Source organism: Mangifera indica, chromosome 3 (genome assembly GCF_011075055.1).
Source record: "Mangifera indica cultivar Alphonso chromosome 3, CATAS_Mindica_2.1, whole genome shotgun sequence".
Taxonomy (NCBI): domain Eukaryota; kingdom Viridiplantae; phylum Streptophyta; class Magnoliopsida; order Sapindales; family Anacardiaceae; genus Mangifera; species Mangifera indica.
In genome coordinates this window covers 7,897,591-7,913,330 of record NC_058139.1, presented here as the reverse complement: position 1 = coordinate 7,913,330, position 15,740 = coordinate 7,897,591, and the positions used below count along the sequence as shown (strand labels likewise).

The 15,740-nt window shown below is 32.9% G+C and overlaps 2 protein-coding genes and 1 long non-coding RNA gene across 8 annotated transcripts; 1 reads left to right on the top strand and 2 right to left on the bottom strand.

The window, feature by feature from the left end:
- Positions 1–1,267: 1,267 nt before the first annotated feature.
- On the bottom strand, positions 1,268–2,614 carry LOC123212270. Its single transcript, XR_006501517.1, has 2 exons — positions 2,231–2,614; positions 1,268–2,092 (listed from the first exon to the last, which is right to left on the bottom strand). It is a non-coding gene; the product is annotated as an uncharacterized LOC123212270 (long non-coding RNA).
- A 2,403-nt stretch (positions 2,615–5,017) lies between these two features.
- On the top strand, positions 5,018–8,105 carry LOC123210786 (transcription factor bHLH87-like). Of its 6 annotated transcripts, none has more exons than XM_044629265.1 (4): positions 5,018–5,191; positions 6,368–6,499; positions 6,599–6,833; positions 6,933–8,105. In XM_044629265.1, the coding sequence occupies exons 3-4, from the start codon at positions 6,651–6,653 to the stop codon at positions 8,007–8,009; spliced, it is 1,260 nt and encodes a 419-aa protein (XP_044485200.1). In that variant the 5' UTR covers positions 5,018–5,191; positions 6,368–6,499; positions 6,599–6,650; the 3' UTR covers positions 8,010–8,105. The 6 variants fall into 6 exon arrangements, with proteins under 6 accessions (XP_044485200.1, XP_044485198.1, XP_044485199.1 ...); XM_044629263.1 differs by having other exon boundaries at positions 5,018–5,195; XM_044629264.1 differs by having other exon boundaries at positions 5,018–5,198.
- Positions 8,106–9,219: 1,114 nt separating this feature from the next.
- LOC123210998 (putative leucine-rich repeat receptor-like protein kinase At2g19210) lies at positions 9,220–13,671 on the bottom strand. Its single transcript, XM_044629495.1, has 13 exons — positions 13,587–13,671; positions 12,941–13,490; positions 12,392–12,870; positions 12,153–12,291; positions 11,981–12,052; positions 11,818–11,889; positions 11,646–11,726; positions 11,356–11,522; positions 11,066–11,271; positions 10,865–10,991; positions 10,461–10,523; positions 10,176–10,365; positions 9,220–9,944 (listed from the first exon to the last, which is right to left on the bottom strand). The coding sequence occupies exons 1-13, from the start codon at positions 13,669–13,671 to the stop codon at positions 9,530–9,532; spliced, it is 2,646 nt and encodes an 881-aa protein (XP_044485430.1). The 3' UTR covers positions 9,220–9,529.
- Positions 13,672–15,740: the final 2,069 nt, after the last annotated feature.

Here is a 15,740-nt window from a genome sequence, read left to right as displayed (position 1 = left end):
TTTAACTAGATTTGGAAACTAAGATTGCGTTTGACTGCTAATGGGTTTATTTTAGCATAAATAACACGTGGTTAATTGAAGTACAATGCAAGTACGCAAGTGTTGTCCCACCCGAGCTTAACACGGATGAAATCAAGCTATCCAATATTTTCTAAAATATATATTATATAATCAATACAATATAAATATTTAATGTTTGAAGATATATTATAAATAAGATTTCTAATTTTATTTTTTATTAAAGAGATTAAATTTTCACTTTTTTATTAAAAAAATAAACATTTCTAGTATTAATATTTAATGAACCAAATTTCTAATCGCAATTCTTTACATTACAAACAAAGCCACAGCGGAAGAAAATAATCATACAAATGCAATTACTCTGCTCTTACCAGCTTGGTCAAGATTAAAAGCGGCAAAACGGAGCGTAAAACCTTGAATACGTTCTCAGCAAATCTAACAGATCCAAACTCCTATCTTCCTCCTCTTCCTCATCAAACCGCAGACTGATTCGACAGCCCCAATTGCGAGGATTATCCACAACACTTTCACTCCCCTCCAAGAAATATTAGTTACGAAGCCGTAAAGAGGCGTTAAAAGTAACTAGGACGAAATTAGAGATTTTTCTAGAAGTTTGGAGACGAGAGGATTTAGGTTTCAGTCATCAGTCATGCATGGTGGTGGGCGAGGCAGGATGCTGTGACGGCAAATTTAATGGGCTTTCAAGTTTGAACACAACTGAATAAAATTATGGAAATATCGGGGATGTTTAATTTTTTTGGAAATGAACTTGCAATATTTCTTAAATTATATATATCAAATCATAATTTTTTATTAATTTTCAATGTCCAATACAAATTTGATTCTTTTAATAATAAAATTGAAAATCAAAAATCAAAATTCAATGCTTTCATTAAACATTTTGAGATCTTCATGCATTCTTATCTCTAAAAAAAATATAACTTCGTTTCATGATGGGTGTATAATATTCATTGGGTCATTAGAATTGAGAGAAATATTCTTTTAGATTTTTCTACATAATTCGGGAACCCAAATGGAGGTGTATTCTGTTTCATACATAAAACGTGCCAATTACCAAAAATTCTCAGGGCCCAAAGCAATTTGGCACCTGTCTATAACTAAATTCTTCTTAGAAAGATGCACACCGCTCAAGTTACCGTCCGGTCACATGCCAGAATAACATGATGGCATGTGATCGGACGGTGAAAAGGCAATGAGATAAATATACATAAGTTGATAGATTGGATAAGCATCTGAAATTTGTCATATGTTATTAAGCACATGTTTTTCATGGAAAATGTGTTTCGGGGACGTGAAATCACGTCATCCATCGAACAGAAACATCGAGAAAAGTAGTAATTATCACATTTCAAATGCATATTCATGTACAATGATAAATTACATAATGACGAGATCAACAGGCGGAAGCTGCAGTTCTCCTGTTTGCTGGAAACCTTCTGCTGTTGCCGGGGGAGCTAGCCATCGGGGAATGGTGGAGGTGAAGGGGCTGGTTGTAACTGCAAAACAAGAGAACAATTGCTTTTGCCTACAAATTCGATTTACAATTACCCAAGATTTTAGAATGGAAAGGAATTGGAATCAGAATCATACATCCATGAAAACAAGCATTGGTATAACAAAATTATAATGCTAGAATCTGTATAATTTGTGTCATGATAATAAGCTATAGAATCTCTTCTTTCTGAAGAGGCATGAGAGATCGTTTCATGTTTCACAGCTTACCTTTCGCTGTAAGTTGGCAAGAATTGCTTGACTTCTTTTAAGTCAGTCTTGACTGTAAAACAAGACCGCCGTGCTGTAGCACTCACTTGTCTTGTTTTAATTGTTGTACTAGTCTTGTATATAAGATTAAACAAAGAAATGAATCACTTACCTCCCACTGTTTTTGCTCACCAAAACATACTCCTCTGTTTTTCTCTCATCTGCTCTCACTTTCTTTCAGTGTTGCTTTGTGTTTTCTTTTATGTTTTCGTCAAATTGCATACGAAAAGCTTTGATGGATGGCTAAATAACATGGTATCAGAGCATCATTAATCTTTAAGGGTTGTGCCTGTGAAACAAAAACCAAGGAAAGCATCTTTTAGTTCTTGGGTAAAGCTTTAAGCACTCATGTCTACTATTGCAATTTCTTCTTTTTGCTCTACTGGTTGTCAATAGAGAAAACTGGAATGTTAAGATGAGAGCATACTTAGGGGGTAGTGGTCTTTGGTAGTATGTTGAGGAGGAGAAGCAGCGATCTCCCTTGGGAGCAAATCCAACCTTTAATCAGTTGAGATTTTGTGAAGAAGAAGAGTCAAAGGCTCCAGTAGCCTTGTCCAATATTCACTCTGTTAGGGCTTACACGTTGTATATTGACGCCTTGCTAGAAACAACGCTTTCGCTGCATAAGTAATCTTTTACACGTTACAGATAATTCCACATCCTCTATTTGGAGGCATCTTGCTATTGCCTCCGTTGGTAGAGATGAGATGTGGTTAGACCTCCAATGATATTATTTAGGCATGTCTTCATATTGGGGGTTATTGAAGAAGCTTTAACGGTCAAAAGTTCATGCCATTCTTCAAGGAGAACATTTGGATTGATTTAAATAGTTTAATCGACTAAGAGTTTCCTTGATCTTCTTCCTTTAAGAGTTACGAAAAAGGTGTTTTGTTGGAAATTGATAAGAAAAAATGTATTTTTGTTAGAAAATAAAGAAAAACTTTTCAGAAGGTTTTTTTTTTAATGACAAATTATTAATAGAGAAATTTTCATAAAAAAAGTACATATGATTAGTGGTGTGATCTCGAATAAACAAATGATATTTAACAGAATCAGTGTTTTAATTTCATATAAACAATAGGAAAAATAAAAATATTTTAAAAATGATTCGGTTTATTATTCAATTGCTTATATCAACTATTATGTATTGAAGGTATGGATCAAAATTCAACGAGGAAATTAAAAGTGTTTAAAGAAACTCTTTTCCTTATGTTTATATAATCTTTTATATGTGGGATAAAAGAAAATAATAATAATACTTAAACTATAAAGGAGACAGACTTAGATCTTAGTATATTTAGTATAATCATCTAAAATTTTAAACGAAAGTTGTCATTATGTTATCTCATTAAAATGAAAGAAAATAATATCATAATAATTATTTCGTATTTGCAAGAGATAAAGATTGAATGTGATTAAATGAATTACAAAATTACTAATATACATCTCTTTTATTGTTTCTTGGTAAAAGAATTTTTATTTGCATTTTGAGTTAATATAATGGTAGATAATATGTCTAGTTACGACATGTAATTTACATAGTTAATTAACCCTTTAACGTAATTTATGTGAGATTTTGTAATATCTTAATTCAATAGTATAACCAATTGTCTATATATTGTCCAAATCAATCTTAAAATATTGTTCATTTTTGACATAATCTATTATGTGAGTTTTTGTAATATCTTAATCTAATAGTTCAATTTATTGTCAAGATATTATTCATTTTGAATATATCTATTATCAAAATATTTTCTATTTTGAATTTAACCAGTTTCATTTTAACATTTCAAAATTTGTTAAATACACACATAAATTTAACATCTCTTTTGCACTTTTTTAACGTGAAATTTGTCTAAGAGTGGTACAAATTTACTAACAAAGAGTTGAAAAAAAAAGTGCCAGAAAATTCTTAATCAAGTTGTATCATCAAATTCTTGATATCTAGGGCAAAAAAATCTCATTCCGGTTAAGCCTAGCATCCTCATTTTTCCGTCTACTGGCCCTACTACAACTGCCAATTCTATAAAATGACTCCAGCTTCCGAAGAGATCACTGGGCCGAAACTTTTCTATGGGCTTCAGCCAGCCCCTTTGGTTTTTCAGCTTCTGGCCTTTGATCGTAACAAAGACAAGACTTGTAAATCTTGTTCATGCATTTACATCTAATTCTTCACCAACTACCTGTGTCAACTCACGCCCATTTATCCGCTGTGTATTGTGGCCATCGCCGTTAATTCCTCCTCGGCGGGCATCTGGGGCGGTGTTGAGGTCACATCATTCCTATTCTTATCTATATACCCAGTTTGTCGACATGTTTCCATCATTGATGTTCTTGTATCATTGACCTGGTAATTGCCATTTATATATATATAATGATATTTACAATATGATTAATAAATAAAAAGAAATTTGATTTACAGAAATTAGTAAGAAAAATATGACTTGAATTGACGACGTACCAAGTATAAAAACTAAGTTTTTAATTTTTATTAGGATGATGATGATACAGACGTTCCAGAAGATAATGTGATTTCCTCACATGGATACGCCTATCTCCTCGCCTCACCTACCAATCACGCCAACCCACGTGTGCATGGGAGCATTGCGTTCACATGAACAAGCTGCAACTACTGGGGTCTACTGAGCACAAATAAACGCGAGAGGTGAGGCGATTTTGCCATTCATGGGCTTATTGTGGGGCCCATCACAGTTTCATTTTGTAATGTTTGACCAATTTTTTTTTTAAAGTTTATTTGATAAATTAAATAATACAATTTTGGGATGATTATTATTTATTTTGGAAAAATAAGAAACAATAATTTTTGACATAATAAATATTTATTATAATATTTTAAATTAAGCAAAGTGAGATTAGAAATTCTATTGGATTAGTAGATAGAGTCACAAAATTAACCACTAATGTTGTGAGATGAAAATAAAATTTCAAATCAATCTCAGATGATTGTGACAACATTGGTATTATTACTAACAAGTTGAAAAACCATACAATGAACTCCAAGCCACTCTTTCTTGACTTGCCATTTTGCCTTCCAAATGCAAACAGAACAGAAAGGACAGGTAAATTTATTACCATCACATTATTATTGTTGACTCTGGCAGCACCTGTTTAATCAATCAATACACCCAAACCAGTTGCCACAATTTGGTCGACCACGTTACATTCACAATTCATCCTAATTTTTATTTTTGAATTACAAAAAGGATAACAGGCATGCTGGCAAATTTAATATCTCAGTGTTTTCACTGAAATTTATCAGGTGAGATGGTGAAGAAAAACAAGAGAGTTGACAAAGAGAGATGTTAAAGCTGGGTGGCACAACGAAGCTATGGGAACCCATTCACTGAGCTGTAATCATGGGTGGCATGTGGGTAGTATGCCTCTTTCTTTCTATCTTATCTATTTCGCACAAGTACAGTACAAACAACTATCTCAACATTTAAAAAATTAATAGAAAATTAAAAGAAAATTATTTGTGATTGTGAAAAGAAAAAATTCTATGACCTGCAATTCTGCAACCACTTGCTTTTATACAATCTTCTCCTCTGACACTTATCTGTCTTTGCCTGACAACATTCTCTAATGTTCTAACCTCCCCACTGCCTAGTTTTATGCTCAGAATGATAATCCTATAATACTCCAAAGGGTCATTTGATAGGAGATGATATTAACTTTTTCTTAGAATTAATCACTCAACTTGGAATTTGATCTGTTTGATATGATTAATCTTAGTTGGGATGAATGATTCATATTGACAAGTACTACTCAAAAGAAGGTATGTAGGAGAAAGTACTCAAAGCAGCAGTATCAGTTGTAGTTATGATTATAACTATGATTAATAGAAAGCTTTCGAAAGAGAGTAGGTAATTGTATTACAGTGAAAAGAGAAGCACATTCTCTCTGCAATTTTTTAACTCAAACTTTACAGTGCGCATGAGCAACCAAAAGGGGAGACAGAGCTTTCCCCACTTAGAGATATAAAAGAATTAGGCTTATAAACAATTGATTTATCAATTAGTTAAGATTCAAAATGCTGCTCTGAAATCTCATGCTCCCTATCTGCAGAAATATACCTTACATCCCCCACCAAACTGACCAAAAAGCCTTGCCTTTCTCAAACGCCATTACATCTCCCTTCAACTGCTGATATTATTTTTTAATTCACACTCTTTAAGATCCTCATTCTTTTAAGTACTTTCTACAATTTTAAATTCAACCCTTTTGTACTTCCTATCTATCTATATATGCATGTCTATAAGCAACTAAAACTCTACTGTTTCAATATTACTCCTCCATGGCTGCTCAAGGTAGAAGAATTAACACGTCTCCATCTTATACTTCTATATCGTTCTTGAAGTGGCTATTTTTTGTTGTTTTATTGCATGGATTTTTGTACCAGTTTTCTTGAGTTCTGTTTTGGGTTGTCTCTTCACATTGGTGGATAAAGCTTAGTTGCCAAAACTGACGTTAGCAGTACTTGTTTTTATTTTATTTTTTTGCTAAGCAAGTTTTATTGTTTTTTTGTTACGGTTTCTTGATATAGAACAAAAGAAGTTGCTTAGTGTGGCAGTACCAGACTGACAATAAAGAGGTGATATCAAGCGGAGGTTTTGATCCAGTTCTTTCAACAAAATATACTTTCTGCTGTTGGCTCCTTCAGCTGGATCTGAATTTTGTTAGTCCTGTGACTCGGATTAAACTTTTTTTAGTTTTAGATTTCTATGATATGTTTTTGGTGATGTTTGTGGTGATGTTTGGGTTCTGGGATTTGCAGGCATAAAAGAATCCGAATCCTGTAGTTTCTTTTACTGAGAATTTTTTTTTACATGGATAGCATGGTATGGCAGAGCGGGAGCAACAACCAACAGGAGGAAGAAAGCTTCACTGTTTCTAATAACTCAAATTGTTATGGCTATGGTGGCAAGATGGATCAATTAGAAGACATCTTCTATCCAATTCATGTGATTCAGAAAGCTCAAGCTTCGCTGATAAATTCAAGTCCTCAGAAAGTAAGTGAAAGCAATTGTTCAACAACTATGTATCTTATGATGTTATATTCAATATAATAGTGATTTCTCATGTACATATATATGCTCAATTTATTGAAGCTCCAAGAAGGTAGAAGGTTAGGAGCCATAACAAGTTGGCAAGAGTTGTGTTCTTCTCCTTTGATGAACAGGGCTTATGGCACAACTTCAATGAGCAATTTGATGGATAATATTGGGTTTGGCATGGCGGATCAGTCAAAAATCATTGATGGGATGCAAAGTGGGAAGGCTGCAGGTGTTTCAACAACATGCTCTCTTGAGTCCCTTGATTGTTTGCTCTCAGCCACCAACAGCAACACAGATACATCAGTTGAAGATGATGGGATCTCCATCATTTTCTCTGATTGTAGAAGAAACTTATCGAACTTTGGTGCCAATAGCACAGTTTCATCACGAGAGTCAGAGAACAACGGCTCATCCATTGCAAGAAATAATAATGAGTTCACTTTTCCAGTCAATGAGCTTGAAGAAACAGTCTCTCAAAGATCCTCAGACAACCACCAGTATGTCAACAATGGTAGAATTATAGAGAAAAAGCTTGCAGATTCAACTACCAAGAGAAAAAATTTTGATCATCATAATCCGCAGTTCCATCTTCTTCAAAGTGCTGATAATTCTTCACTTGCAGAAGGTGGTTTTAGGCCTATTTCCGAGAACCCTCTTAAGTTGAAGAAACCAACATCAGAGAAGTGCCCAAGTTCATCATCAAACATCAACTTTCAACAGCCAAGTTCTTCAGTATCTTCTTCAATAGAGGAGCCTGATCCTGAATCCATTGCGCACATGAAAGAGATGATATACCGAGCAGCGGCCTTAAGGCCGATGAACTTAGGCCTGGAAGTGGTGGAAAGGCCTAAGAGAAAGAATGTTAGAATATCAACCGATCCACAAACAGTGGCTGCAAGGCAAAGAAGGGAGAGAATAAGTGAAAGAATCAGAGTTCTACAAAGGCTAGTCCCTGGTGGAAGCAAAATGGACACTGCTTCAATGCTTGATGAAGCTGCAAATTATCTCAAATTCCTGAGATCACAAGTTAAAGCTCTAGAAAACCTGAGCCAGAAACCTGAGTCAATAGTGAATAATTGTCCACCTCCAAACCTTGCCTTCTCTTCTTTACCATTCTTTCACAAATCATAGTTTAATTTTCTAGTTACTCCCATCATGAAACTCGCCTCCCAAGAGTTTGTTATGCAAATTTCATCTAATTTTCAATGAAGTGGAAAGGTTTTGCAATTATTGCTCTTATGATTAAGATCAAGGAGCTAGAAAGTAATGATGATTGTGATCACCTTAGCTTATATTTTAATCAATTAGTGTAAATATAATAAACTGCACTCAGCTGATCATCACTTTGTTTGTGTATCTAACCAATGCCAAATGAGCTACAGACATTCTCTTTATAGTCGCCAGCCCCCCTATCTCCTTAGATCAATCCAAAGCGTGCTCTTGAAACTCTCCCCAATCTCATTGCTTAGCAAATGTTTATGCTTCTTTTTTGGCAGGTGACTTCCTCTATCACAAGATTCTTAAACTTACAATTAAGTATACAAATAACATGTTATTATGTGAGTGGGTAATTTTAAATTAAGGTTAATGTAATATTCAATTATATAATGACACATTTTATATAACAAAATTATGTACGCAAAATATTATTCATTATATATACATTATCTCTGTAGAATAACTCGAAAAATGGCGATGCAATTGGGTTGTCTTGGAAGGAATGAAACTATTGGAGCAAACAGAGTTGGGACTATTTGCTATATATAGGCATGATTCTGTTGTGAAAGGAACTCAGATCTCTCTTCATGGCTTTTGTTTTTACATTAATTTCTAGCGAGCTCATTCAAGATGACAAAATCCAAATGGGTTGGTCTCTATATTTAACCAATTTGTGTGCAGAAAACTTCTCTCATTCATCAAGTGGGATAAGTAACATTGGCTTTAAACTGTTGAAGGGTTCATGTGAATTGAGATAAAACTATACATCTAGTTGCTGTATTAATGCTGTGGACAGCTACTTTTCTCTGAGTTGATCAGCTGACTATATATACAAGCAATAGCAAACTATAAATATTTAATTGGGAGCATTATTTGACTCCAATTTTGATTTATATCAGCAAGAGAAGTAACGAATTTGAGTTTTTCTAATGAAAAATTCTTAAGTATGAATCAACAATGAATTCTCAATTACCCTAAAACCCATTTAGTCCTGTTGGATCCTTGTTTAAGCTCAAGTTAGGGGTCTCTCCTCTTACTTACATTAGTTCGCATTGCTACCAAAGTGCTTTTCTCTTACATTAATGTTAAAATATTCAAATAAAAAAAATCAAAATTAAGAATTAAACAAAAGAGTATTATGTCATTTGACAGGACCTAGTTATATTGTTGAATTGATCATCACTTAAACAAACATACTTATTTGTTTCATATGAAGAAAATTTCAGTTTATATTCATATATGTAGCCCTGCATATGTATGAATATGTCTGTCAAACACCAAATAATGCTGTTTCCTTCTTTTTTCTGCTTCAACAATTGCAGCAGCTCTGTTCTTTAACTTTCCTAGAGTACACAGGAAGGTTATTCCAAGACCTGGGAGATGAAGAAACACAGACCTGCTTCTTGGTTAAGTGGGATACTTTTTGTAAAGTATTACCTTAATATAGGAGACATTTCAGTGTCGAGATTCAAATTCATCGACAACATAGAATCTTTTGATTCAGCATCCTTGCCCATCTTCTTATGGGCTACCTCCATTTCCAAAGCCTCATGCAGTTCCATTACTACCCGATTCATGGTTGGTCTTTTAGCAGAAGTTGGAGAAACACAAGTCATTGCTATTTCCACAGCCTTCCAAACAGAGTTGGTTTCAAAATCCCCATTTAATCTTGGATCAACAATATTCGCAATATCTCCCTTGGCAAGCATGAAACTTACCCACTGACTTACATGAGTCCTCTCAGGGTCAAGAGTATCAATGACAGGTTTGTCTGTGATTATTTCCAAGAGAACCACCCCAAAATTATACACATCACTTTTTTCTGTTAACCTGTTTGATATATAGTACCTATAGAGTCAAAATAAATAATCTCAGTTTTTTGTAACCTAAAATGCATTTTAACAAGTTAAAGAGCTCACAACTATTTAATTAGTCGTATCTTAGTATTCTCAAGCAATGTGGAATATACATACATGTCTAACGTGTCTTTCGTGTTTTGTCAATGTGTGGTAGCATAGAGGTGTTACATTTCCTCTATACAATAGTTGTGAATAGTATAACAATCACATTTGTACTTACTCAGGGTCAAGGTATCCAGGGGTGCCAGCAACAACTGTTGACACATGAGTTCCACTTTCAACTGAAAAAATTCTGGAAAGACCAAAATCAGATAATTTGGCCTGGAATCTTTTATCCAATAAAATGTTTGTGGTCTTCACATCCCTGTGGACTATGGGTGGCTTACAACCACTGTGGAGGTACTCCAATCCTGCAATTTCAAAGCAATGTACACCAGTTCGCACAGATAGAAACCAAACTGCAAAATGTTGAAAAGAGAGTACTGCGAATTGAAGTATTTGTAACCTTGTGCGGCCTCTGTTGCTATTCGAAGTCTCCCTTCCCAGCTTAAGGTGTCTGCATCATTTTCTGTATTCATAAAAAAATTGTGAAGACTATTTTTTTATTAATCAATGATATTGTATCTACTGTCAAGATATTATCTATAGTATCATAATTTTGCTTTTGAATTTTACAACTTAAAAAACATCTTAACAGTTTAAAAAACTCACAAGTTATTTAATCAGTTTTATTTTATTATATCTAAACGATGTGAGATGCACATACAAACCTAACATCCTTTATATTTTGATGATGTGTGATTCGTTTAGGAATGTCACACAACTGATAGCACAACTAAAAAGTTTCTGAACTCAGTATAAACACCTGAAACTTCATAAAAAAAATCTTTATTGTTGAGCTAAACAAACCTAAAAGATGTGACTGTAAGTTTCCATTAGCCATGAACTCATAGATCAATCCCATGTTTGTGGGCTCATCGCAATATCCAACAAGTGTTGTCAAGTTCTTATGGTGAACTCTCATAAGAAGCTCAATCTGTAAAACAATAGACATAGTTAGTCAGTCATATATGAGGAAGTTGAAAGTTTTTATTAAAGTAGTTGATGCACCTCGGCTTTAAATTCCTTAAATCCTTGAACTGATGATGAAGAGAGCATCTTCACAGCTACTTGAGTGTCATCCAAGTATCCGTGGTAAACTGCTCCAAATCCTCCTTTGCCAATAGCCCTCTCAAAGTTATTGGTAAATCCCACCAAATCAGAGTATTTATACCTCGGAGTTTTTGACTCGAATGATTTATTATTCTGCTTTGCAACTAGATAAAAGTATAAACTTCAATAAGCATGAGTTAAATGGATGTTCAAAAACTTTTAATAATTTCTTGGGCGAAGATTTTTACCTCGTTTTCTTGTTTTAAAGTTCCATAAAATAATCATTGCAGTTAGGATGACACAAATTAAAACTGTTACTGCTACTATTGGAACAACTGCTACTGGAACAGTAAGTTTGTTTTTATCTCTGCCTTTGCAGGAAGCTTCAAGACAAAGATCTGGATTTCCTTCCACGCTAGAATAAATGGGAATCATTAATATAGTACTTGAATGATAACAATATGTAGTGCTGATTGCTACAAGTAGTCAAGAGATGTATAATTTAGCAGCAGCATGCTCCTTTGAACTGAAAGCAAACCTTAGTGATAGCAAACCACTCTGTTTTCTGTCCATGAGGGCGGCTGGAATTGAACCTTTGAGTTTATTTCCACTTAAGTTTCTGCAAGTGAGTAGTAAACATAATCCATAATTGTTTTTGTTCAATCAATAAACTTAGTTTATACATCATAATCCTATTTAAGAAAACTTACAACACTGTGAGGAATGGTAGCTGTGATAAAAATTCAGGCACTGATCCAGTCAAGTTGTTATTCGACAAGTCCCTAAAATATGATTGAGAATATCAGACTAATTTGCCTTCTATGATTAACAATTTAAAAGCTCTTACAGGTTTATTCGGATTGAGATGCTTACAAAGATTCTATCGAAATGAGACTGGATATATAAGGAGATATCTCCCCAAATATTCCCTTAGATGATAAGTTCCTAGTTGCATGAAGAATCATTTTGTTATAAAATAAAATGGATTCTAGATCAAACTTAAGAAAATTGAAACTAGGATGATGGTTTAAAGGTGAAGACTCACAGGGATATAATCCTGGGGGGATTATAGTCATCATAGCTGCAATTAATACCTTGCCACATATAATTTTTAGGGCCACATGGATCTCCTTGCCAAATGCTTCTCAATTCATACATTGAATTGATATTCATGACAGCATCAACTAATAGTTGCGAATATGCATTTACATAGAAGAGTTAAATCGAGGTGGGCTAAAGAAGAGTTAAATCATCTACAACTTAACAGAAAAAAAAAGAACATACCATCCTGTTGGTTTGTTGGGAATTGAGAGAATTCCTTTACTGCATATGCCTCAAAAGCGTTAAGGATGGGTGGTAAGGATGAATTTTCAGTTTTGTTGATTGAGAAATCAATCGTTTCTGCTTCCATGGCTCTTGTGCTGCGAAAGGTTGTTGCGAATAAGTTGTACACATAAATCACAGAGGGGTTGTTCCAGAGATTCCCGTTTAAGTAGATGGCCTGTTCTCTAGTCTGGTTGAGTCGATTCCCTTGAACTTCAGCAAAGTAGAAATAAACATAAAATCCTGAGATGTTATTTGAGCGATCCCAACTGAACTGCAAGGAATTGCTTATATTTGCTGGTACCACTGCAGTTTTCATGACAGCAGATGGTGGCTTGTAGTCGGTCCCACTGGAATCGATAGGCTGGGAACTGCTTATCACTACCCAGCTGTTGCTGTTGTAGGGTGTCCATATGCGATCAAAAGGGTCATCTCTGTATCTGCACCACAGAGATTTACTAAGAAATTAAAATTTTACTTACCAAATTTTGATGATATAAAATGTTCTACCTGGATGTTCCATTGTTATTTGAACCAACATCCCACCGCCAAGAGAGTAGCAGTGATCCTGATTCAGTTTGGTAGGTGGAATTACTTACAGGCCTCAATTCTAATGCTGAAATGAAAGGTGTTCCGGAGCCTGTGTTCACAAGGCAAACATATACATAATTTTTCTTGGGGATATGAATGATCTCCTTTGTTACAATAGTGGATGCATCTTTCAGTTCCACTGAATCCCACACATCAGCTTCAAGAAGTAGATCAAAGCTTGGAACTTGCCCCAGGCCATCATAGTTGCCATACATGAATCTTGCTCTGATCAAAAACTTTAGATTTCCATGTAATGGTTTCACTTTCAGGGTGTAACAATTTTTTACACCTTCTGGGAAGCTTCTAACATTCAAGAATTGTTGTTCCAGGGTGATATTGGTGTATTCTGGCAATATATTTTTGCTTACACCAGTCTCTATGAATGTTGCATCAGAAGTATAATTTAGGCCTGTTAGCTTATCAGTATAGCCAGAGTTTTCTGATATTCCACAGTCTATGCTTATAAAACCTGAAAAAAATATGGTTAGAGAGAGAGAGATCCTTAGTATATCAATCAATATACTTAGTAAATAGAAATTAATACTTAAAAATTGTTTATTGAAACCTGATTGACTCTGACCATGAACCAGCTGCGTTGTTAGAGCAACTATGCACACGAACTCAAACAAAATATGTTTAAACATCTCCATTGCTTATTTTTGGTTCCTTCTTTTACTCAGTTGTATAAGAAATTTATGAAAAAAAGCCACACTTCATACGGAAGAAAACTCAAATGTCATCTTTGATTTGCATGGGAGACTTGGGCGGATCTGTCACTGTGTGAGGGTAAGCCTCACAATTAAAAAGTTTTGAAAATAGGTAGACAAGGCCCACCCTGATTTAAAAAAAAAATATATTATTTTCTTTTTTCAAAATTTAATTTAATATATAATGCAAATAAAAAAGATTCAATATAATTTTTCTAAAATTGAATTTATAAAACTGTAAGTCATGTATTTTTTTTAAGATTTTGTTTTTTTATTTTTTTATTTTTAACTTAACAATATTAGTGTATGTATGTTCTAATTATAAAATCTTTTAATTTGAATTTAACTTAAATTTAAATTAAACAAATTCGAACCAAACCAAACTAAATAGAGCTTGTTTTCAAGATTAAACCGACTTAATTTAAATGAATATATTTTCTTTTATAAGAGAAAAATGTTTTTCTTATTATAATTGGATATTTTATATATAACTATATATTATTTAATTTTTTATTAGATTACTTATTTTCCATGATGTAGTTTAATTATAATTCTTAATCTATGATCTTTTTTTTACTAAAGTAGTAACAATTTGATAAGATGATCTTAATAGTGGAAACAAAATAAAAAGTATAACAAAAAAACTTTAATTTAATTTTTAAAATTTTTTATTACTTTTTTATTATTTTATTTTAAAAATGTGTATCATACTATACAATACAATACATGATATATAATAAGAAAAAATAAATTTTTAATACGTAATATAATACACGATTCGATTTTTATAGTCTAAAATATTTATCCAACGGACAAACAAATTTCTAGGTAGAATTTTCTGTAAAACTATTTATTATGCTTTAAAGTTTGGAAGATTCAAAATTGAACGTTTCACCATTAAACCTCACAGGAGGATTGTGGCTGAAAATTCTACAAAGTGTTATAAGTGGATTGGACTGTGAAAGAAAGAAAGAAAATGAAGGGCAGACTGGCATAAATAAAATGTGACCCTCAACCACCGGTTGACTGTCAACTCAATTATAAAAACAGAAAGGAACAAGAGGAAGCAAATATAAAAACAGAAAGGTACACGATGAAGCTTTGCAGATTGCCGGGGCAAGATGCTACTTGAAACATACGTCTTCTTTTTTACTAATTAATTTTAAATCAAATTTTAAAAAATTATTTAAGTTTTTTTTTAAATTTTTTTAAATCAACTCAATACATAATTAATTTTTTTAAAACCAGTTGGATTCAAATAATTAATTAAAAAATATATACCTACAAACTTATAATCAATTTAAAAGCCCGGTTATTTTGTATTCTTGAATTGATATTTAAACTAGTTTTTTAAATAATTTATTTTTTATTTAATTAATTTGATTTGATTATTAAATAATATTCAAACACTCCCATATCTAACATCCACATTATACTATGAAATGACATTGAAAAAGTTATGAAAGATTAAAAAGAATTTAACATATAATAAAAATAAATAATATATAAATATAATAAATTAAATTTTAATATAAATTAATTAATTTAATATAACATAGATTCCAATCTTCGTATTTATTATTGGATATATTCCGACAAAGACACAATATTTTGGAGTTATTGACAATTGCCTCTGCAAAAAAAAATCAAACCGGCTTGTGATGTGACAGGACGTCTCCAAATCAGTGTGGCGTTCAGTTACAACTGACATGTATTATTATTTTTGGGAGGTTTCTGAAAAATACAAAATAATGAAAACCATATTCACGAAGAATTTACATACAATGCCATTTTTTATTGACTAATCAGAAATGTTAGCATCACATCTAAAAACAATTGCATATATATATGTTATATATAGAAAAGTCTATTGTATATTAGAACATTCTTTTTTTTCCTTTTCAACTTTTACATCGCGTCTACTTTTTACAGATTTGTTAATTAGGATTAGATTTAAATTTAGTTAATTCGATCTCAAAAGTTAGTTTGACTTAACTTTGAATTCTTTTAAT

Coding starts and splice junctions, on each gene's coding strand:
- LOC123210998 (XM_044629495.1), bottom strand. CDS start 13,671: ATGGAGATGTTTAAACATATTTTGTTTGAGTTCGTGTGCATAGTTGCT. Junction 13,491..13,586: donor TCATGGTCAGAGTCAATCAG/GTTTCAATAAAC, acceptor TATTTTTTTCAG/GTTTTATAAGCATAGACTGT. Junction 11,727..11,817: donor CTACCATTCCTCACAGTGTT/GTAAGTTTTCTT, acceptor ACTCACTTGCAG/AAACTTAAGTGGAAATAAAC.
- LOC123210786 (XM_044629265.1), top strand. CDS start 6,651: ATGGATAGCATGGTATGGCAGAGCGGGAGCAACAACCAACAGGAGGAA. Junction 6,834..6,932: donor TAAATTCAAGTCCTCAGAAA/GTAAGTGAAAGC, acceptor AATTTATTGAAG/CTCCAAGAAGGTAGAAGGTT.